Consider the following 22,567-nt stretch of genomic DNA (forward strand, 5'->3'; position numbering starts at 1 on the left):
AATGAAATATATACAGTGTCAAAAATCAGAATTGTAAAGATAACCAAAGTGAAAACCAATTTATTCAAACTTACAGCTAAATATCAGAACATATACACATCTGCAACTATAAAGCCTAATGCATAAATCCTATTCTTCAATCACTATTTTGGCAGGTGGCAGCTTCTTCCTGAGCATGGAGGAAAGAGCTCTTCTGGACCAGATGAAAGGACTTTGTGGGTAAATGCACATGGGAATGTCCAGAGAAAACCTCTTGGCAGGAGGGCAGCCAGTGAGGTCTGCAAAATGGAAACAGAAGAGTAACAATGCAAACCTAAGCATCTAAAGCTTCATATTTTATTGGATACAATTCTTGGAAACTTCTATATAACTGCCCAGGGAAACATGCTCCTGCCAGCAGCCCCTTGAGGCAGGCCAGGGGCACACCCTGAGCCACTTGCACAGAGCTGCCAGGGGAACAGCCTGGCCTCTGGCTGCCCTGGGACAGCAGGGAGCCCAGAGCCCTGTGCTTTCCAGCAATGGCTCAGCTGCACATGCAGCCTCCTGCTCCTCTCCCTGCCCCACAGCTGAGCAGCCCTACAGCTCCACGGGGCACTGGGAGCAGCACAGCTGATGGCAGGGGAGAACTGCAGGGCAGAACTGTTCCCTGGCAATGTGCACAGGCTCTGCAGGCTGGCACAAGACCCTTCCTCCTCCCAGAGAGCAGCCCAGCTCCCACCTTACCTCTGTGTGAGGCTGAGTCACGCTGGCCCTTCCCCTTGTCCTCAATCTGCAGTTGCTTCAGGCCCCCCATGGCATTACAAGGAAGGGCAGTGGAGAGAGCAGGGGCAGATGCACACTCTTCCTTTGTATTTTGTATTTTCTGGCACAGCTAGAAAGTCAACTCCGGTGGTGTCCATCTCAGCAGTTTGTGAGCCTGCTGGAGAACATGAAGCCTTCACCAGCCCAAAATGCTGGAGAGGTTGTCCTGCACGTGTCGGGGCTGGCTGGCAGCACATTTCCTCAGTTTGGTATCCATCACCTCGTAGAGGGCTGAGGCGAGCCTGGTGACCACCGTGCGGACATTGGCGCTGCGGACAGGCAGCGCCTTGTTCTCCAGGCAGGCCCAGAGCACGGGCAGGGCGCACTGCTGGACAACTTCAGGGCTGCTGGCATAAACCTCTTCCACAAGCTCTGCCGGGACAGGGACACGAGCTTTTTAACCACCAACCTCAATGCAAACAAGGATCTACCTCTAGTTTTGCTTCTTGGAAGCCTCTCTGGCTAAGAGCAGCAAAGTAACACACAGATCCAGAAATGGCCAAAGCAGCTGATCCTCCCCAAAACAGAACCAGCAACCCCTCAGGGCCAATTTCTCCACACAGAGCCTTGTAACCATGGGAGATTTTATACTTTTACTAAATAATTTTACAATCTGTTTCTCTAGGAACAGTGACTGAAATGTCAACTTGCCTTTTATTTCCATTAAGAAGTTGTCTAAACCCACCCTGAAGATTTGGAAATGCACCGTAGAGAGGCAATTGAGAGATTGCTAATGAAAAGGATGATTCCATTTTTGTGACCTTTAATGTCAAATGCCAAAAGTCTAATCTGGCTTTTCCCTTTGCTCAGTGGCACACAACAAAGAGCAGTGTTAGACCACACTTCCAAACTCCAGCCCAGCAGAGACGGGTGCTGCTTGACAGCGGGACTAGAAACAGCAGTGACTAGCTGGTGTCTTTGGCAGAATGATTTTGTGGCTTCCAACCAACAGCTCTTTCAAATCTTAGGGTGTCTTAGATAATTAGCCAGACCTCAGTGCTGTGGTATTTGTGCATTTCCACATTTTAATGGCATTTCCTCTCCCAATGTTAATGGCATTTTTCCTACAATGTGCACTGAAATAGCAGAATAGAGAGAGAAAAATGGTACAGAGGGAACTGAAATTTAACCAACACACGAGTGTTTTCTTGCATTGTCTCCGAAACATGCTCCCTGCTCATTTTCTGAACTGAACTGGAGCAAACACAGACAAAAATTTACTACCAGCAGGCTCCTTGCATGGCAGATTTGGCTGAGAGATCAAAAGCAGAAATGGTCAGGAGACCATTCTTATTTTCTGATCAGGCAAAGTAGTAGCCATTTATTATTCTGTGGTGGAAGAGACTTCATTTTCTCTATGCTGTTAATCCACCCACAGTCAAAAATATTTAAACAGCTCCTGAAAGTATCCAAAACCAATTCTTCCAAGCAGAAAAATGGTTATGGTGCCCTTATCAAAATGGGAGTTAATTTGATTTTAAATGCAATTAAAGACATTGGTTACTATAGAACTTGAGCATAGAAGGAGCTGTTTGCTCCCACTAAATCTCAGAGAGAACAATGGCTCTTTCTAAAGCAGTCCCAATTCATGCTTCTGTCCTCCTTATCAAAAAAACTGCAAAACTATATTCCCTCTTCCTGGAGAACTATCTTATTCAAATGCTCTTTAAAGGACCTTTGACATTCCCAATGACTGAATATGCCCTTTTGAGATGTCTGATGAAGACACAAGGTGTATTAAACCTTGCATTTAAAGATGCTGGCATACTTGGCAGTGGGTTTAGCCCCAATTAACGCAAGGCTATAAATCATCTTCTCTGGTATATGTTGAGATGATCATTTTTCCATTCATTGGCTGTTGCTGACATAGCCAGCTCCTCTGAGGAATCAATTATCAGCTGCATTTATAGCTTTTTGGACAGCGCTGACACAGGAAGACACTGTTTGCACACCCTGAAATGCTCAGTCCACTTTGACAGCACAGGCAGGGAGCCTCAGCACTCTGCTTTTGCCCCTGTGTGCCCAAAGGCTGCCTTGCACCAAATCCGTGCCTCTGATCTGTGTGCTGAGTTTTGACCCAAGCTGTGACCCCCAGGCACTGCAGGGTTCAGTCTCAAAAGTTTCCACAAGCAAAACAAGAATTCTGTGAGGACAAAACAAACGGATCCCTTGCAACAGCACTTGTCACCATTTTCCCTAAAGGATCACAGATGTCCCTGAGCTTCCAAGAGAGGAGCCAGCTGGGTATTTTTAGCCCCTGCCTTTCCTGCAGGTGGGTTCTGAGATGCCCCAGTGAGAGCTCAGCCCCCAGGCCGAGTGCTGCCCCATCTCAGGTGCTGCACAGCTCTGCAGCAGCCAGGGAAAACCTGCCAAACACACCTGCCATGGGGATGGGGCAGGAGAGACAAGCTCAGCAGCCCAATTTGGAGCAGCTGCTCTACTGTCTATTCACAGGCATTCCCTGTAAATACTCCCTGGGAAGGGCTCTTGGCTTAGAAGGGGAGCCCATACCTGTGATACGCTCTGTGACATCCAGAAGAGCTTGGCCACCCAGTTGATTCCACTGGTAGCTGAACTCTTTCATCAGTGATGTTTTATCTACAAGAGAAACAAACTGCTCACTCTTCTGCGGTCATAGGAGAAAGGAGAGTGGGGAGGGAAGGGGCAGTGGCAACCCTATATTATATATTATAAACTATATATATATATTATAGCGCTGTATTATATATATTATGAAATCAAGTAAATTTCTGTTGATTTTTGCATCTCTCTTCTTTTCTTCAAGCCTACTTAGGAGGATTTTAAATTCCCAAACAAGAGCTCCCCTTTCACATTTGTAAATGCAAAGTTGTCTGCTGTGTCAGGAGCTATGTTAAACATTTTAGATCAGGGACCTGAAGAGTTCAATCACACATAAGCAGTGAAAGGGTTTTGCATTCCAGAGCAAACAGGAAGAAGCCCAGACTTGGGATACAGAAATGCACTGAGTCAGGCAGTTCATGAGTTCACAGAGCAGCTGAGGTGCAGAAAGTGGAAAGAGCCCTTGAAGACCTGCCTCTTCAACACTCCACTTCTCAGGCATATTTCCCCAGTGCAGCATTTTCAGAGCTGACATAAATCTCTGCAGCAAAGGAATTTAGAGCCTCCCTTGCCTGGGTAGGTAATGGCTACAGCCATCCTGCCCCATGCAACACATCATGTGGAACAGGGCATCACTGACAGCTGGATTTCTATCTGTTTGTTTTAAGGAAATGGACTTGGTGAATCATAAGTTCCCCTTTGAAAAAAAAGACTAAGAAGAGAGGTGGAAAATAGGCAACTAATGCCTATAATGTGGAGCCTTCCAGGAGGCTGCTCTGCAGAAGCTCTGATGGGTCAGTGTCCCTTCATGCCCACAGTAAAGCTATTCATTTGGGAAGTAAAACAGAGCTCCATAACATTGCAAAAGCCTCTTTGCCTCAGAATTGTTGCAAAGCTGTAGTACAGGACTTCCTCTGCAGACAAGCAGCACAGAACCAAGGGCTCCTGGCACTTTTGGGAAATGCTGATGCACAGTCAAGCCTGTTGGGGGACTGGAAAGGACTGCACCTCCACAGCTTCTGGTGGATGTCAGCCGGAGCATTCCACAGGCAACAGGAGCTCTCAAGGCACTCAGTGTTCTCTTGTGTCAGAGAGGTAGAGACACAGCTGAGGAGAGTCCATGTCAGGGCTCAGCCTTACCTAAGTGAGCCATGGATTCTTCCAGAGCGTTCACAGCTGCACCATGAACCCTGGGGTCCTTTGAGTTCAGGCTCTTTGTTATTCCTTCCACCAAAAGGACAATCACCGGGTTCATGGCATCTTTCAGGATGGCTATGATTTCTGCCAGCACATTCAGCGCCTTCTGCTTTACTTTTTTGTTGCTCTCAGCAACTCTCAGGACAAAAGAATCAAAAATCTGGGAAGAGAACAAGCAACATGAAAGCTAGATTGAAATGTCCTTGTTTGAAATGAGCACTCAGCAATGTAAAAGATGAAAGTGATCCTTTCTGTCAGGTCAGCACTTGCTTGCACAACTTCACTCTTTTCCTGTGGGCCACTCAGTGGAATGCTTGTGCAACCTCATGCTGGTGTAAAGATTTTAATCTCTTTTTAAGAGATTTGGCAGGGGAAAGAATAGTTCCTATGCTGTTTCTCTCCGCCTATACGTCATTAAATTAGTCCCATTTGTTAATGCAAAATGGTATCTTTGCTTTAGAAGTATGGAAACAGATATTTACAATGCCTGTTCTTCTCTAGAGTTGCCTCAAGTACTGAGGGCAATTATGATTTTGCCAAAACTATGGCTGGAGGAGATCCAAAGTTTCTTTTTTCTGTCTCAGAATCTGTGTCTGGAGAAGTGCAGGGCTGTGATCAATTCTTCCAGAATCCAGATCTTTTGTCTAACTAACAGGTAGAGTTGTGAAATTTAATGTGCTTTCCAATTCCCATTAGAGCAGGTTCAGTCCCTTGACAGCAAACTTATCAGGCACCATTTTGTGGAAAAAGGAGCTACAGGGAGGAGAAGGAAGAGTTCTGTCCCTACTCATTTTCCTCCTTTCCAAAGAGAAAAAAATACCAAAACCAAAAAACAAAAAATGACAAGAAGGGTGAGCACCATGTTTACCAAGAGGAATAGAGACAAGAATGGATGCGAGTAGCCAGAGTTGTGCCTGTGCAAAACAAGATGGAGTTTACAGAAGTATCCGTTTAAAAACATTTGGTTTAATTCAACCCAGTCTGATCCTTCTCTTCCCCATCCAAACCCATTTTTTGTCTAGAGAATAACTGCCATGCTTTCAGTGGCTGGATTCCTTTCCCTTCACCCAACCAGGAGTAGGAGACAGCAGAAGTTACACCAGTGGAAAATTCAGCCGTCATCTGATGAACAGCACCAATAGGCACCTGCCAGACAAATACAGCTGGACTGAAAGAACAGGTGCATTTAGCCTGAACCTGAATTAAATTGGTCTGGGTAAGAGGGACCAGCCTGTCCCAAACAGCCAGGATGTAGTGCCAAGACACACTGAATTAACTTTACTGCTACAGGCTTGAGAAAGGAAGGGAGCAATGAAGAAACCCTACATACTTGGACAATGTTTGTGGCGATGAGCTGGGGGCTGTTTTTGCACAGGTCTAGGAGGAGTGCCACTCCTTCCATCCGTGCCTCACACCCCTTGGCTTCCAGGAGATTGGAAAGCTTCTGGAGCTGCTCTGTTTCATCCACAGCTGGAGGTAACATGACCTGGGCTTTTGGACGCTGCAGGAGGCGTCCATAAGAGGTAGACTTCACCCTGGAAAATAAAACCAAATTATGACTTGTTGATGATAATACAGATAATTGTGAGCAAAACGTCTAGAGGAGCTTTCCTAATCATGTGATTTCAACCTAGGAAATCATGAGGCTCTGAAAAACAATGTAGACCTCATGACAACCATTACGAGAGACAATCTACAAGCAGCATTCTCGCCAGTGCTCCCTCAGGAAAACCAAGGATGAGATGAATCTGATCTATCTTCTGATGGCTTCCCTGGCACACAGGTCACATTGCTTTGTGGAGAAAGAGAGACAATACTGCCAAGTTCAAATGCCTCCTCATATGGGAGGTGTGTGTCTTCTAATAAGGAAAGTCATCACTCTGGATAGGTGTCTCCACACCAGGCATGACAAGCTGGAACAGGAGCTCAGATGGATCTGAGGAGATGAACAGGGGCATATCCGAAAGATCCAGAAAATCAGTAACAGAGATAAAAACAGAAGCCAGACATCCCAGCACTGTGCTCACATTATTGCTTCCCTAGAGACTAGATCCACAGCTTAACAAACCCACTGGTACAATTCTCCTGGATCAACCTGTCTCTTCCACAGGCCACTGAGGCATGTGATCACTTTCCTGCCACCGGTGAGCATGACAGAGCTGAATAAATCCCCTCTGTTATCAGAGGAGAACAGGTACAAGTAGCTCTGCCACTGGCATGAAGAGACAGCAAGGACCAAATCCCTGTTTGAAATGCAGATTGCAGCACAGGGGGAAATCAGCCAAACATGCTGTCCATCAAGCAAACTATATGAAGGACAGGAATAGCAAGACAAAAATCCCCATTGAGACACCTTTCACCATATTGAGCACTACAATTCCTTAGTCATTGCCTTGCCATATACTACTCAGTCTTGGTAATGCTTGAGGGTAAGAAAATCCTGATTCAGACAGGCCAAACCACTTGCATGGCAACTGCTTGTTTGGAGAATAGCATCTTCTTTCTAGACTAGGACTTCTCATCAAAACACCCATCTAAGAAAGAGTCCACTCTGATGAAAAAAACCCTGGTTGAATTGACTTGTCCCAAGTCAGGCATCAGAGACATGGCCCTCTCCTGGCCTCCACAATACTGCCCCTGCCACTGCACTGGATTGCCTGAGCTGCAACCAATGGGTGTATTTTTGTCACCCAATTTCTGGGGAAACCCCTTCAGAGAAGTTTGTTCAGTGTAATGCAGAAGTAGACATTTTTTATCATAGAGCATTTGCAGGGAAAGGAAACAATCTCTGGCACAGGTTATCACTGCCAGAAGGATTTTCCTAAGGAAGAGACATGTAAAGCCTGTCATGTGCTTTGTCCCATCTAACAAAAGTGCTCAGTACCGTTGACTAGAAGGCAATGTGGCCTGGGGCTTCTTTGAGATATTGCTCCTCTTCCTCACAGGGTTCTTGACAGAGGGGCGTTCACCCTTCTGCTCTTCCTTCCCCTACAAAGACATAGAGAAACCCTGTGAATCTTTAGAATATCAAGTAGGAAATTTCTCTGTTTAAAGCACAAGTTGAAACCAGGATCACTGCTACCAAGGCTTAGGGAAACATTTCCTAACTGACAGAAGGAAACATCCCAGAGATTCAGTGATGCCAACTCTTTGTTTTAATAGCCCAAGGCAGGTTATGGGTGCTGCCATAATGAGCAGCAGTCTAAAATCCCAAATTCATTAGTGGAGCTTAGAAGGGAATACTGCACACAGGTAGACAATGAGTGTTCTTAAAGAAAGTTACAGAAAAATCTGGACTCTTTGGGGGATGGGCTATTTTGTTGGAAGATGATTTGATTCAACACTCACTCTTCCTGTTCCTGCACAAAGACACACTCCCTTCTATAATGTAGATAAAAAGAATAAAATCCCCTCCAAACAATTCAGAGGTTTTCCACTTGAGGCTGCTGAATTCACCAAGCTTCTTCCAGCTCCACAGGGCCTGACAGCAGGGCAGTATTCCCAGAAGACAGACAATAATCGTAGCAATTGGGATTGACTTGGACATCTTAGGGATTTTTGTAAATTTTCCTGGCACTACTATTTCTGGTGTCTTTTGCACAGACTCTGTTATCTTCAGAAGCACCATTCTCACTTAATGGCTTTACTGGGGGCAGAGCAGGGAGAGTGCAGTGGGGGGTTACACCTAAATGCAAACCCATTTTCTCCTCTTCCCCTTTCCTGTTTGTGAGCAATATTCAAAACCCCACTTTTTCCCTAATAGTATCAGTTCCTTTGTGGTCTGCATATAAACAGGTTGGGGATTAACAGTACAATCCCAGCAGCAAAATGATTCAGCAGAAGAGCAATGAGATAAAGGCAGATTAGGTATGTTTGATCTCCTATTAGCATGGCAATACTTGCACAAAAGAGACATTTATCCTGCAAGGCACTTACTTTCTTCTTAATTCTTGTCAGAATATCTTCCAGGTCACAGGTGGAAACAGATTGCTCCAAAAGCCTTTTACATTTTTGATGATTCATCAACATCTTCACCATCTCCTGTCCATAATGCCTAAGGAAGGAAGGAAGGAAGGAAGGAAGGAAGGAAGGAAGGAAGGAAGGAAGGAAGGAAGGAAGGAAAAGAAAGTGAACAAACAGAAGAAGGCTGTTAACAGAATAAGCAGATGCCTAAACTCATCAGGTGCCATCCTTTGATGAGAAGGCATTGCCTACTCATCAAAGAGAGAGATTTACCCCTACTTGTCACTGTACAGTGCTGTCAGCTGAAATATAAAAAAGGCAAGAGGAGAATGTGGAGCAACAGAAAAATACCATTTCACTCTGAAACTCTGGGAATGGTTCTTTGGGATCAAAGGATCCCTGGGAACACGTGAAACACCTCTACTTTGCTTTTAGGTCCTATTAAGCAGTGTCTTGCTGCCATTGCACAATAATTTGCCTTTCTTTATGTAGCAGGGAAGCCAGGACAAAACATCTCATGCTTCCTATTGATTATTCTATACAATATGGATGCACAGGACGCTAGTTGCTGATGTGTTCTGGACAGCTATTAATGGGAATTTGTTCACGGGAATTGAATTTTAAAGTAAGGGGATTTTGGTGATTTGGGTTGATTTTGGCACTATGAAACCACAGTTTTCTTCAAGAAGAAATTTGGAGGTCATTAAGCCACAGATAACAGCATTCTAGAAATCTGCAGAAGAGGTTTAGAAAGACTGAATACATTGGCTAAAGAACCCTGAAATATTTCTAGGAAAGTCTTAAGTTTATGAGAAATAGATGTTTGGGATCCTTCAGTGATGAACATTAGCCAACACTTTGGCTTTGTGTTGTGCACCTAAGGCCAAACAAAACTGTTTGACTTGCTAATCGGAGCTTTTTTCATCTCAGGAAAAAATCCTTCAAGTCACAGGAAGTTGGCAATGCTCCTTTTTGCTGGACAACTTCAGTACAGTCATTTCCCCAGGCAACCCAGAGCAGTGGTCACAGCACCAAGCCTGACAGAGCTGGAGAAGCGTTTGGACAATGCTCCAGGGCACATGGAGTGACTCTTGGCATGTCCTGCACATGGCCAGGAGCTGGACTCGAAGACCCTGATGGGTTCCGTACAACTCAGGATATTCCATGATTCTATGGCCCTTATCCACACAGTGACGTCATTTAATATTTCCTTACGTTTCCACTCTTTTGTGGTTTCACCTTCACAGACAGACCCCAAACAGTTTTCCTGTCCCAGGAGGTGAACTGAAGATGGTTACCTTGTGTCCTTGTGACAGTCCTGAGCAAGTGTCCCTGCCGCGTGCGCCAGCCTCCCAGCCCTGGCTGTGCCTGCGAGCTCCGTGACTCCAATTTTCTCCAGCAAGGACAGCAGCAGCTCGGCCGCACACTTCCGCACCTGGACGTGGCGGCTCCTGGGAAGGGAGAGCAAACACTGGGGCACAGGGAGAAGGAGCCACAGCAGCACAGGCCTTGGCCACAGCCTGCTCCCTGTCATTGCTGGGGAAGGAGGCCTGGGCTCTCCTGCAATTCAGACACATCTAGAAGCTTCTGTCCTCAGATAAACCCAAAGTTGGCATTGCACAGAAGGACTGGCTGTAGGAAGAGGGAGGAATTCAGTCTCCCTGCACGATGGGATACTCAATTTCTGTCCCACAATTTCCTCTGATAAAGATTAAAGAAGTAGATTACATATGAATTCTTAAGAAATTAAAGACAATTCATGCTGATCCATCAGAGAGCACCCGCTACACAGAGCTGCAGCGGGACTGAGGCTCTTTCCAGCCATTTATCCCCAAATCTGCAAACCTTTGGAAAAAAACAAATGCAGCAAGAACACGCTGTGGGCCGTGAAGTTGTAGAATATACAGCAATGCCGCCTGTTTCTTCTGTGAGGCTTGGCAAGGGATACATCTGAATGTGTTAGCCTGTTCCACAGCTGAGGAAAGGGTGGCAGTCAGTTTGGCCAGGTTGTCCTAGAGAGTGTCTGTTGGCAATTATCAGGCCCAGCACCAACACTTAAGGCAGCATTTGCTTCAGCTGTCCCATGGCAGTTGGCCTGTGAAGGTGCCTATGAAGTGATTCATCATCTCAAGGCTAACATGGAACATCAGTTTGAATAGAAAGTAGAGCCCTAAGGTCAGGACAGTCATACAAGACTCCTTTTGGGAGGAGCTGCACCTCCTGAGCAGGCTGTTTCATCCACAGCACATTGTCCCCTATGTTCTCTATGGTGCAGCAAGTACCCTCCTACATTCTCAAGTTAATGGCATAATAAAGATACATGGTTTTAGCTCAGGGGTTCTCTGTGGTTAGTGCTGTGAAATATCAAAGTGTAGAAGATGTTACTTCCCCCAAAATGTGACCCTGGGATGCTATCCTTTGAAACAAAAGAATTCCTTGAAACAGGGCCCCTTTCCCTTATCGAAACTCCTGTCATCTCTTAAGATTTTTATTGGTTCTTAAAGTTATAAGATAATTGGTTCTTTTCTTAGAATTTTAAGGTAATTGGTTAGTTTGTAATTTGTAGTTTTTATTGGTTAGAAGTTCAATCCTCTAGAGACCTATAAAAACCCTTTGTTGTTTGATGTAATTAGACCGTTGTTAGAAATTCCCTTTGGAGAAATAAAGTCATCTTGGGAACTTTTGCAACGCGATCTCAGCCTTTGTACTTCGCTAGCGAGTAGCTGCGGGCTCTGCTGCCTGAGTTCTGAGATATCTGGACTCTGAGTAGCAACCCCAGGGTTGGAAAGCATCCGACCCCCCAACAGCTACATCAAAGAGTGCTCACAGCTGCAATTGCAATTGTCCCTCTTCCCACAAATGCACAAGGCGCTCTCTTTAGTCCTTGCATGCACTTTCATTTCCCCACCATTCACCAGGTCTAGGCTACTGTGACAGTCTGGGAGAACTCCAGGAAGCAGCAGGAAGCTGAGTCAGAGGAGGTTTAGGTTGGATATCAGGAGAAGGTTTTTCACCCAGAGGGTGAAACAGGCGAACAGGCTCCTCAAGGCAGTGGTCACAGCACCAAGCCTGACAGAGTTCAAGAAGCATTTGTACAACATTCTCAGGCACATGGTGTGATCCTTGGCGTGTTCTGTGCAAGGCCAGGAGCTGGACTCCATGATCCTGATAGGCCCCTTCCATCTCCCCATATTCTACAGTTCTGTGATTCTAAGAACTCATGGGCTGCAGGAGTGCAGAAATAGGGAAGAAGAGGAAAGAAATGAGGTAGATTGGAGAATCCAGTCACTGAGTTGACAGAAGATGCAGGATACAGCCCCCTTCCCTCCCACCATTCCAATTCTTCCTGTCATCCCTTTCCCCCACCTGCACACTAGAATGTGAAGAATATCACTGAAAGAAGAAGAACCTACTGGACTCCACTGTCCAGGAGAGCAGTCATTGCTCGTGCAGGAGTCACATTCTCCACCATGATCCCCAGGGTCTGACTGGCTGCTTTCTGAACAAACTCTGGGGAGTTCCACACCATGCGGAGAAGGACCCGAGCCACCTCATCCACCTCAGGGTCCATGTCCTTCTTCAAGGTGGCAAAAAGCTCTCCCAGAGTGACAATGGCCGCGTAGGACACCTTTGTGTGGAGGCTGGTCACCTGGGGAAGTCATAAGGGAAACATAAGAATCACCTTGAAAAGAAAACCAGTTGCCTGTGACAAAAGTCCCAGGAAATGACAACACGTCCCACTGTGTCCAGAGGCACACAAAAGCACAAGAAGAGCAGAAGAGCACAAGCACAGAAAGGCACTTACTCTGGCACCAATTTCTGGCCTCAGACCTGCTTACTGCAGGCCTAAAAAACCCATTTCCCTAAAGTGATCTCCTTAACCCTTCTAGAATGCCAACTGCTTTGATTCTAGTTCGTTTTATTTGAAAAACAAAGAACTAAATAAAAGCAAGGGCTTCTTTCAAACCATAAAGACACAAGTCATAAGGATAAAACAGTCATCTGCTGCTGTTCAAGAAAGCAACACCAGCAGTTGAAGCAGTCAGCAAGGGAAAAGAAAACTCTGGCTCAGGTCTACAGACTAATTTGCAGTGTTGAATTACAGCTTGGGCAGAGATTAGGACTCCGGCAAATAACATAATTAGTGTATCTGTTTCTGTATTTGCACATTTCATTATAATGGGAGTTCACTGAAAGATGAGTGGCAGGTACCCGACCTACCAGTAAATACAGCTACATGTATGCACAGATCCTATAGATAGCTGACAGACATTAGAAATATAAAGTCTAAAAACAGAAATGAAGGCAGTCCCTGAGCACACCTGGAGATGAACAGGCACATATCAACTCTACACCCCGTGCATGAAGTACAGGGGACAATTAGAACAATGTTCTCACCTCACTGGTAAGTGCCAAGCAAATGTCATGACGTCTTGAGAGCAGGACTTGTGAATGGGAGCCAGCCAGGTGTTTGATGCTGAAGAGTCCCTTCTCCTTCATCTCCCTGAAAGGCAAATACCAAAAAGATTGATTTTTCTCTCCACCCAAGAACTAGGCAGCACCCTCTGATATTACCAGGCTGGCAGCTCAGTCAAACAATGGGAGGTGCATTTCAAGGAGTGCTTAATGAAATCATGGAGCTCGTTGCCACAGGATGCTGTGGCTGTCAAAAGCATACACAAATCCAAGAGGCAAATAGCAGAATTTCAGCGTCTTCATTTGTGGTCATTTAACAAGACAGCCTTTCCAAAATTTCTGGCAAATGTCACTGTTTCCTAGAAGCTGTGAGACCAAACTATGCTGCAGTTTCTCGTCACCTCTCTGTACCTGTCCCTGAGACACAATCCCATCAGGCTGTTACTGGGGCATTTTCCTTCTTTGCCAGCCCCAGCAGGCAGTTCAGCAGTGAGAGTCTGAACTGGCCCTTTGGTTTCCTTAGTTTCCACTCTACAATCTAGGCCTGTCTGTCACCTACTCCACTCCACCTGCACATTCCCCAAGAAAGCAGCAGGATATCCTAGAAAATTCCACACTAGGGCAAGAACAGTTAAAACTCTGCCTTTTACCAAAACCTCCTACCTAAAACAGCCCACACAACAGCAACATGTTATTTAAAAGGCACATACAACTCTGTCTCTCAGCACTTGCTCTGTGCAGGCCCTGAGCTACAGGAAGGTGTGTGAGGCATCAGGGCTGCAGCACAGGGCTGGAGATTGATCCCACGGACACCCCTGAGTGTCACATGGAGCCCCCCACACCTGCAGAAGTTCTCTGAACCTCACAGGGCACCAAACAGAAATGGGGAAGAGAAAGCAGAAGAGAAAGGGCAAAGCAAAGACGACTATACAAAGAGATGCCTCGTGGAAGATTTTCTTGTTTATTCCAGGGTGAATGTCCTTATCCCTGTGTAAATGAAGCACCCACCAGTGAGTGGATGTAAACCCAGACATCAAAATACAACCAATATCACTTAATATTTATAGGCTTATCACCTCTGGCCCTCCTTCTGTCTGTGTCTAATTTTGGGGCACATGATGAGTGTTCATGAAACATCTCATGTCCATATGTAGCAGTGAGAAGGAAGAAGTTGCATTCCAAAAGTGCAAGATTCCTAGAGGATTTCATTTCTTTTTCCTTCTCTTCTGCCATGAACCCTTCAGGAGTAATGACAGGCTGAGGGACTTGAAAGCACAACTCAGTCCACTTCTCAGAAAGAGGAATGGACTCTGAGCTGGAGCTGCTTCTGGGACTCACGTGCAGGAGGTCACGGGGAGACCCTGTCACCTGCCATTGCTGCCAGCAGTGGGACCAGAGAGAAATCTTACACAATCTCACTGGGGCAGTGCCCTAATGCACCCAAATCTCTACACTCAAAACTGCTGCCATCCTGCTTCTGCCTTCAGCCAGCAAATCACCTTGTCCCACAGCTTCCTCTCTTCCCTCAAGATTCCCTTTGCAGCTCCATGGAGCAGCAGGCAAAGCGAGGAAACAGCACAGATGTGCTGAGCTGGAGAACAGCTGCAGACCAAGGCCAAGAAAAGGCTGCTCTCAAATCTTGATCCTCTCACTGTTCTGGAGAGGTTTCCCCAGTGCCCTGTGGCCCTCTGGGCTGTCGGGGCTCAGAGGCAGCAGCAAGATTCCCTTCTAACCTCCCTTAACGCTGAGGGGGAGACAGAGTGACCGGGGCCTTTCTTACCAGTCGTGGCTGCCCAGCAAGGAGAGTGCCTGGAGCAAGGACTGCTGTGGCTCAGGAGAGGCTGTGTCCTTGTGCCCGTGCCCACGGAGCAGCTCCTCTCGGCGCTGGGCACCAGGGGCCGTCTGCGAGGTCACTGTGAGGAGAGGGTCAGCCCTGAGCGCTGCAGCCCCGGGCAAGGCACCCGCCATGGAGCGGCTGCAGCCCCAGCTCCAGCCAGGGCTCCGTGGGCTGCAAATGGCTCTGCCTCAGACACCTGCCTGCTCTCTGGCTCCTGGGGCTCCTTGCTTTCTCCCAGCCCCCCAGCTGGGCACAGCTGTGGGCTAAAGCTGACATTGCCCACACAGCAATTGCCAGCTCCCCAGTGCCACAGGCAGCACAGCCAGCGGCAGGTTCCTGAGGCCGCAGAGCTCCCGCTCCTGCCAGACAGGGCCGAGCAGCGGGAATGGCGAGCCCAGGAGGGAACCCCAGGGGCCTCTCTTGTCCCAGCACCCTGATTCCCCCAGCCCTGAGGACTGAGGCACTCTGCAATCCCTGAGGAAAGACCTGCAGCTGCCTCGTGACAGCACCAAGCCAAGCCTGAACAGCCCAGCCCTGCTGGGCCCGGCTGAATCCCCATGGAGCAACTCCCAGGGAGCAGCCGGAGCTGACCCTGCACCCCTGACAGCGCCTCTGCTCACACTGACTTCAAATATTCTGGACAGCAGGCAGCTGAGTGCACACACATTTTACCCTACTCTTGGGAAAGGAGTCGTTTATGGATTTTGTTCTTTCCAAGCATTTCCAATCATCAGTGTTTCTGAGGTACACACTGGTTGTATTTCACAAGATGCTGAGGTGAAATTTATTTACTGTCAAATGGACGTGTTTGCACACTCTGCAATGCCTAAGATTTCTCTTGAGGAAAAATGCAATTTCCAGTCCAGACAGTTGACAATAAAACATTCCAAATGCAAATCGAGCATAAAAATATTCAAAAAATAGACGCAAGTTGTTGGCAGACACACTCTCCTGATAATCAGTTGTCCTGAGTTTACCATAATTGAAAATTTTGATAAAACTTTACAAGGTATGAGAAAAATCAGATGAAAATGCATTTCTTATGAAAACCATTTGTCATCAAATGCACTGTCAATCAAAAATTTCATGTCATGCACTCAAAAGCAGATTTTCTAATGTATAGGTTGAAAACATCTGAGCTGACTAAATTGATGAAGCATAAATATTGCACAGAATCTAGATGAAGTGCTGTAGACTCAGCAGGGTTTTTGTGGTACATTGCATGTTCTCACAAACATGGAGAATGATGTTATGGAGGAAAAGTAACATCAAAAATATTCAGATGGGCGCTAATCTGGATGTCACTGATGTACCCCAGTGACTGACATCAGTGATGTCACTGCAGAAGTATGTAGACAAGTATGTAGATGGCAGCAGCCAGGAGCCATTGGGCACTTCTGGGAGCAATAGCACGATGGCACCAAGCCACTGACTGCCATGCAGAGACAGCCCTTGCTGGGATAGCAGAAAATCTGGCTGCAGAGCTGGGCAGCAGCACAGTCAGAGGGCCCTGATGGTGAGTGGACAACTGATCGTGGTGGTACTCGTAGGTGCACAGTGAGCACAGCCTGGCACACTGCCCCACAGCTCATCCCTGCAGTTACAGCTGCCTCCTGGCACCAGCACTGTACTTTGGACTAGGAGGATGGGCAAAAGACAGAGCTTAGGCCTTTACCACTGCTTTATTCAGGTCAAGTTTCTGATGGAGCTCTAAGAACCAACTGCTGCAGTACTACCAAGTTGGAGTAACTCCAAAGTAGATTTGCTGTTCATTCTCAGGACAGCCTATGGACTAAAGATCACAGCTGTGCTGGCTGAGGCAGGAGGCAGTTTGTGCTGCTTGTGCAAGGAAAACCCGTGTGGGAAAAAGCTGCCATGGAGCAGGCTTACCTGAGGAGCTGCATGGGACAATGCCTTCCTCATGGGTGATGGGCACACTGGGCAGTAAGGGCAGCTTGTCCTGCTTCCTCAAGACCTTCTTCAAGGCACTGCCAGGGTGTTTTGTCTGTGCGCTGGAAGCTGTGCCATTGACAGATGGGAGGCAAAAGCCTGCAGGGACCAAAGGGGAGCTTGTAAGTGGAGAGTGCTGGACAGGGTGACAATGGCAAGAGCCAGAAAACCTGCTGGAGCTGGGTAACATTTTGTTATGCCAAAGAACTTCAAGTAGAACACTGGCACACTAACATGGAACAAGGATCACATAATCACAGAATCGTAGAAGAGTTTAGGTTGGAAGGCCCCTTTAGCAACTATCCAGTCCAACCCATGGGAGCAGGGGCATTTATATCTAGATCAGGTTCCTCACAGCCCCATGTAAACTGGCCTTGAACACCTTCCAGAATGGATCAACAACACCTTCTCTGGGCATACCCTTCCAGCATTTCATCACCTTCATTACAAAATAAGTCTCCCTAATATCTAATCTAAATCTACCTTCTTCTAGTTTAAAACCAAACTGCAGTGATGCTTTTCCTAAGAAACAAGGAAAACCCAGTGTTGCTTTGCTTTTGCTTTCCTGTTTCAGAGGCTGGCTGGGGAAGTTCCCAAAAGAAAGTGCAGATAACCCTGCGTGATGCCCTGGGGCTGAGTGCTGTCCCTAAGGTCCCTGCTGCCCCCTCGGGGCAGCGCACACAGCACTGCAGCCAGAGCCCCCAGCCGGGATTCACTCGGGAACGCTGCTGGCTCCTGGGGTGCAGCAGCAGCACTGCCTCGGGGCTTCAGCACAGCTCTGCAGCGCCAGCTCCTCGGCAGGGAGTGGCGGGGGAAGGATCTCTGGAGTTTCCATTAGAAGGAGCTGAATTTGGTTTCTTCCATGCTGCACCTTGGTTGAAGAATATTATTTTGGACTCATCTTCCCTGGAAGCTGCTCTCCAGGAGGGAGTCTGAAGCCCCAGTCATCTTTTCACAAAGGAATTTTTTACTCTGAAGACTTTAGAGGTGAAGGTGGAAGCTGATATTCTGTTACTGACTCAGTGAGGCCATGGCAAGAGACTTCATGCCTCTGGATTTTTCTTTGGGGAGTGGAAATCAATTCTATGCAAGCTTCCACTCAGATGCAAGTGGAACAGACACCCAGTCTGATTGAAACACTGCGCAAAGGGCAAGCAAGTCTAGGAAAAGAAAGGACCACGAGTGTAGGCACCACTTACTTGCTTCAGCTGCATCCCTGGGCTCAACTGTGTGTGGAGGCAGCTGCAAGGATGTTGTGTTTTGTCTCCTTTTCTGCATCTCCTTCTCAAAAAGCTCTGCATCCTTCGGCTCTAAGTTCTTCTCAGCCAACTGGCACAATGCAGCACGGATCTAGTTGCAATGGAAATACATCAGAGACTGTAAGTAGACACACAAACCAGACACAACACCTCTTCAGCAGCACAGAGTCCAGAGAGTCTATAATGTTTAATGCAGCTCCATATACATTCCCACAGTTTCAGCAGAATGTCTCCTATCCTCACCTTAGCAATCCCTCTCAGTGAGGTGGAACACTTCAGTGCCACAACCTTACACTGCTCCAACTGCAGCCTATGCCAGGAAGCCCTGCTTGAAGCATGAAAGTCATAGGAATGCTCCAAGAAAGGTGCAGAGCTCCCATGACCAGTGAGCAGGCATTTCAGTTCCTACAGGCCATGGCAGGAGAATGGAAACCATGTGCACTATGCGGCAATGAGGGGTAATTAGCTGTTGCACAACACTCATGGCCAGCAATTGCAGCTGTTTCTCACTTCCCTGCTTCTGAAGAACTCAGCTCTGAAGGACTCTGGACGACTTGGTCTCTGAGACCAGGAGACCAAAAGGAGGAGTCATGTGAAAACAAGTTGCAGAAACATTGATATTAATGAGCAGAAAATGAGAGAATGAGAGGGCTGTAAGATAGAGTCAGAAAGGTAACCAGGAAAAATTCAACTCTCCCATTTTATTTTGCAGACTTGCTCATACTCAACATTAGGATCTTTGCTCCTCTGCTTCTCAGGGTGCCCTTTGCCCACATTCACTGGCGTGTTACTTGCTGTGCCGTTCAGAACTTCTCTAAAATGGCCTTTGCACATAAACAATGCTTCAGGCATGACTTTAGCACCATCAGCAAAACAGTGACTTTGGCACCACTGGAAACAGCCAAGCAATTGCTCTGGAGCTGCCAAATCTATTTCCAAGAATCCCCATCCCCCAAGAGTGGAAGATTGTTATTTTCAGGGACACTTTGGGCCAAGCACTAAACAGACACTGGAAAGGAAGTCTGCTCATCCCTGTCCTTATACCTTACCTTTCCAAAGCCATCCCTCAGGTTTTTGTCACTCATAAGGCCAGGACTGTTGGGATGATCCATCTCTTTGGCCTGGCTCACTGGGAGGCCTGCTACTGGAAGCAAAGGATCATGTAAATCTCTGGCAGACTTCAAGCCCCCAAAATACTATGCTGGGCAACAAGCAAGACTGCAGAGCTCTCATAAAACACAGAGATGGTACAGGAGAGAAACAAGGTACATATGCCTAGACCCTCTCCCAATGGATGGGCTACTGGCAGCAGACATGACATTACTGTGTTGGCCAGCAGACTGAAACCAGCTGCATGATGAAGGGCTCAGCTCCCTGATGCTGGAGAGCCCCTGAATAGAGAAGGGCAGAGATGGGCTTGACAAATTGACAGAGATTCTTAGCTGCCCTTATGCTGATTTTAAGAAACGTCTTCTTTCCTGTTCCTAAAAGAAGTCTTGGGTTCTAACACCTGTATGCATTTAGATTAATATTTTCTTCTTTTTGATAGAATATTTTAGAGGACATTAAATTCTTAGGATTGCAGGAGTGTTACACAAATGTAAATTGTTTTCTTGACACTAGATAATTCAATTCCCCTGATGGTTTTCATTCTAAAGTCTGTGAGATTGGGCCACATTTGGGGCAGCCTGGCAAAAGACTGATTTTCTTAATGCAAGTCTAAGAATGTAACTTCTTCTGAAATACTCTTCCAACAGAGCTGTTACAATTCAGACAACTAGTCATTCTATACAACAACTTCACAGAGGATAAAATAAAGCGTCAGGAAAGTGTAAAAAATCCAATGCCATAAATCAGGATTTTTTGCCCTGCAGAATGGTCATCTGAATAATAAAGGAGAGATAGATATGGGCTTTGAGGAAGGAGGGCAATTCTGTATGGAAGGCAAGGCCTTGGAAGGTAAGGGCATCTGGGAATTTGGCAGGGAAAATACTGACCCCAGGGTAACCTCCTTGGGACCCCTGCAGTCAGTCAAGTCTTCAGAATGGACACCCAAAATGTAACTGAGGCAACAATGCAAACCTAAGGCATCTGAAGCTCCATATTCCATGGGACACACTTCCTGGAAACTTCTATATAGCTGCCCAGGGAAACATGCTCCTGCCAGCAGCCCCTTGAGGCAGGCCAGGGGCACACCCTGAGCCACTTGCACAGAGCTGCCAGGGGAACAGCCTGGCCTCTGGGCTGCCCTGGGACAGCAGGGAGCCCAGAGCCCTGTGCTTTCCAGCAATGGCTCAGCTGCACATGCAGCCTCCTGCTCCTCTCCCTGCCCCACAGCTGAGCAGCCCTACAGCTCCACGGGGCACTGGGAGCAGCACAGCTGATGGCAGGGGAGAACTGCAGGGCAGAACTGCTCCCTGGCAATGTGCACAGGGTCCACAGGCTGCCACAAGACCATTCCTCCCTCCAGAGAGCGGCCCAGCTCCCACCTTACCTCTGTGTGAGGCTGAGCCCTGCTGGCCCTTCCCCTTGTCCTCCTCCCTGGCAGTGACCCTGGGGGCAGCGCTGCTCAGCTGCCTCTGCCGGGGCTCCTGGGCCAAGGCCCCCTGAGCCGGCCGGGAGCCCAGACCTCCATTCCCAACGCCGGGGTTCCGCATATCAGGCTCCAGACTGAACAATTCAGCCAGTTTCCTTGGGAACAGAGGCATCCCAGGTCGTATCACACTCCCTGAGCTCTTTCCGTCCATCCTCTCGGTTTGTGCTGTCGACTCAGAAGAAGCTGTAAATCAGATACAAGAGATTTGAGTTAATTGAACTCACACCTGTATAATCAACCCATCCAATGGGTGGGGAATCCAAAGCATATTTCAGTTAATGAAAAGATTTTGGGTTTTTTTATTTTTCATGACACTGGCATCATTTGAATTTCTCTGAACAATGTGGAGCTGGCAAGCCAGGAGAGAAAGGTTCTATGATGTTTTTTTACCAGTTACCTCCCCACTACTACAGAATCCATTTCCTTCCAAAGAGTTGGAAACTCAGAGTGGTCTCTAGAATTTGAAACTGTCTAAGAAGAAATTGCTCTAACAAGTAGTTTTCAATGCCACTGTTTCTATAAATCCCATTCAATTAGAGGTTCGGTTTTGCATTTTGGGGATTTTTTTATTTCTCTTTACAACAAAGGAAGTGCTGGGACACAAAAAATGGCACCACATGTTATGAGCAAAAGAAGCTTTGCACTCCCCATTAGATGTACCCAGTATTCTGCAAGCCTGTACTTGTAGGGAATGAAGTGGTCATCCACAAATTTCACTTTTTGCTCTGCTTCACAGTTCAATGGGTTTATTCCCTGCGTCTTTCCTGCACAGACACCCAAGCCCAACATAAACATGATCTGCCTCAAAATATTTCTGATCATGGCTAATACAGACAATTCATAATTTTCTTAATGGAAACAGCAGAGTGCCGGTCATTCTGAAATATTTTCCAACAGAGCTGCTAGAAATAAGAAAACAAGTACATGCCTTCAGAGAGGATAAAATCATTTGGCAGCCAAGCAGTAAGAGGGGAAAAACTTTATCAAATAAGGATTTTATTTCCCCTGCAGAATGATCAGGACAAAAACGCACCAGGAAAGGTTTAATGATTTATCTCATTTCCAGTACAGAATTAATCCAGCAAAAATGTCAATTTACATTGTGAATAACAATTCTCCCTAACTCCATTAAGCATTCCAACTGCTTAACAGCAATTAAGGAGTCATTCGAAACGGGCTCTAGCCAGGATTTGGCGAAACTAACCCTAAAAAAAGGGACCAGAGGATCTGATCTCTTTTTTTGCAACAGCAAAGTTATTTCTTCAAGTCTCATCTCTCCTATCATGATATGCCCAGAAATGGCAAAGGAGCAACAGACTTTGATTGAGGCTTTCAACTGGAAGGCATTGGCTGAGAAGGGAGGAATGGGAGTATTTCCTATTTCATCTAAAAAGCCATCTATTTCACTGCTAATTGTAACAGTAGAAAGACAGCAGATAAAAGGCATGTGCAAGATGGTGAGGAATGTTTCCTTTTCTTGCACGACATTTCCAGGGCTCCAAGATACCACTCCAGCTCCTGCCACCTAACACTTCACATTGGAGGAATTTGCACAGCATCAACAGAGCTCACTCCAAGTGACTCTGGGCTCAGGGAGAGTCCATTGAGCCCATTAAGGAATTGAAACAAATGAGAAGAGATTTTGAAAAGAATGGTTTTTAACCAAGCTTTCAAAATGCCATCTCTGCATCAAGATTCCAATGATCATTTTGGGACACACATGCCCTGTACCTACCTGCATGTTCAGAGTCCTTCTCTTTGCTTCTGCTGCTGGATCCTGGCCTTGAGAAAATGGAGAACAAAACAAGATATGAGGAAGTGGAAGGAGAAGGTAGGAGTGTAGAAGAGGTGTAGTGTGAAAGGAGGCAATCCTTTTTTGCATGGTCACTCTGATGGAGGAGAAAATGCAACACATAAACCCAAGAAGATGCAAAGCTGATTAATTGTCCTTAAGCTTTCAGTTGCTGC

At 46.7% G+C, this 22,567-nt stretch overlaps 1 protein-coding gene across 2 annotated transcripts in view; it reads right to left on the bottom strand.

Moving 5' to 3' along the window:
• Window positions 1-35: 35 nt before the first annotated feature.
• LOC130251402 (TOG array regulator of axonemal microtubules protein 2-like) overlaps window positions 36-22,567 on the bottom strand; it is a 38,405-nt gene continuing 15,873 nt past the window's right edge. Inside the window, exons 10-25 of one of the 2 annotated variants that reach the window (XM_056487989.1) lie at window positions 22,335-22,381; window positions 20,498-20,782; window positions 19,053-19,144; window positions 17,944-18,094; window positions 16,685-16,843; window positions 14,738-14,870; window positions 12,940-13,045; window positions 11,955-12,190; window positions 9,840-9,992; window positions 8,515-8,632; window positions 7,463-7,566; window positions 5,909-6,113; window positions 4,522-4,738; window positions 3,313-3,399; window positions 724-1,173; window positions 36-278 (exon numbers count right to left, since the gene is read on the bottom strand). In XM_056487989.1, coding sequence (XP_056343964.1) covers window positions 938-1,173; window positions 3,313-3,399; window positions 4,522-4,738; window positions 5,909-6,113; window positions 7,463-7,566; window positions 8,515-8,632; window positions 9,840-9,992; window positions 11,955-12,190; window positions 12,940-13,045; window positions 14,738-14,870; window positions 16,685-16,843; window positions 17,944-18,094; window positions 19,053-19,144; window positions 20,498-20,782; window positions 22,335-22,381 — 2,329 coding nt within the window. In that variant the 3' untranslated portion in view covers window positions 36-278; window positions 724-937. Of the gene's footprint in view, window positions 279-723; window positions 1,174-3,312; window positions 3,400-4,521; window positions 4,739-5,908; window positions 6,114-7,462; window positions 7,567-8,514; window positions 8,633-9,839; window positions 9,993-11,954; window positions 12,191-12,939; window positions 13,046-14,737; window positions 14,871-16,684; window positions 16,844-17,943; window positions 18,095-19,052; window positions 19,148-20,497; window positions 20,783-22,334; window positions 22,382-22,567 lie in introns of both variants that reach the window. The other variant, XM_056487987.1, reaches the window with a different exon arrangement.

This window comes from Oenanthe melanoleuca, chromosome 3 (assembly GCF_029582105.1).
Source record: "Oenanthe melanoleuca isolate GR-GAL-2019-014 chromosome 3, OMel1.0, whole genome shotgun sequence".
Classification (NCBI taxonomy): Eukaryota; Metazoa; Chordata; class Aves; order Passeriformes; family Muscicapidae; genus Oenanthe; species Oenanthe melanoleuca.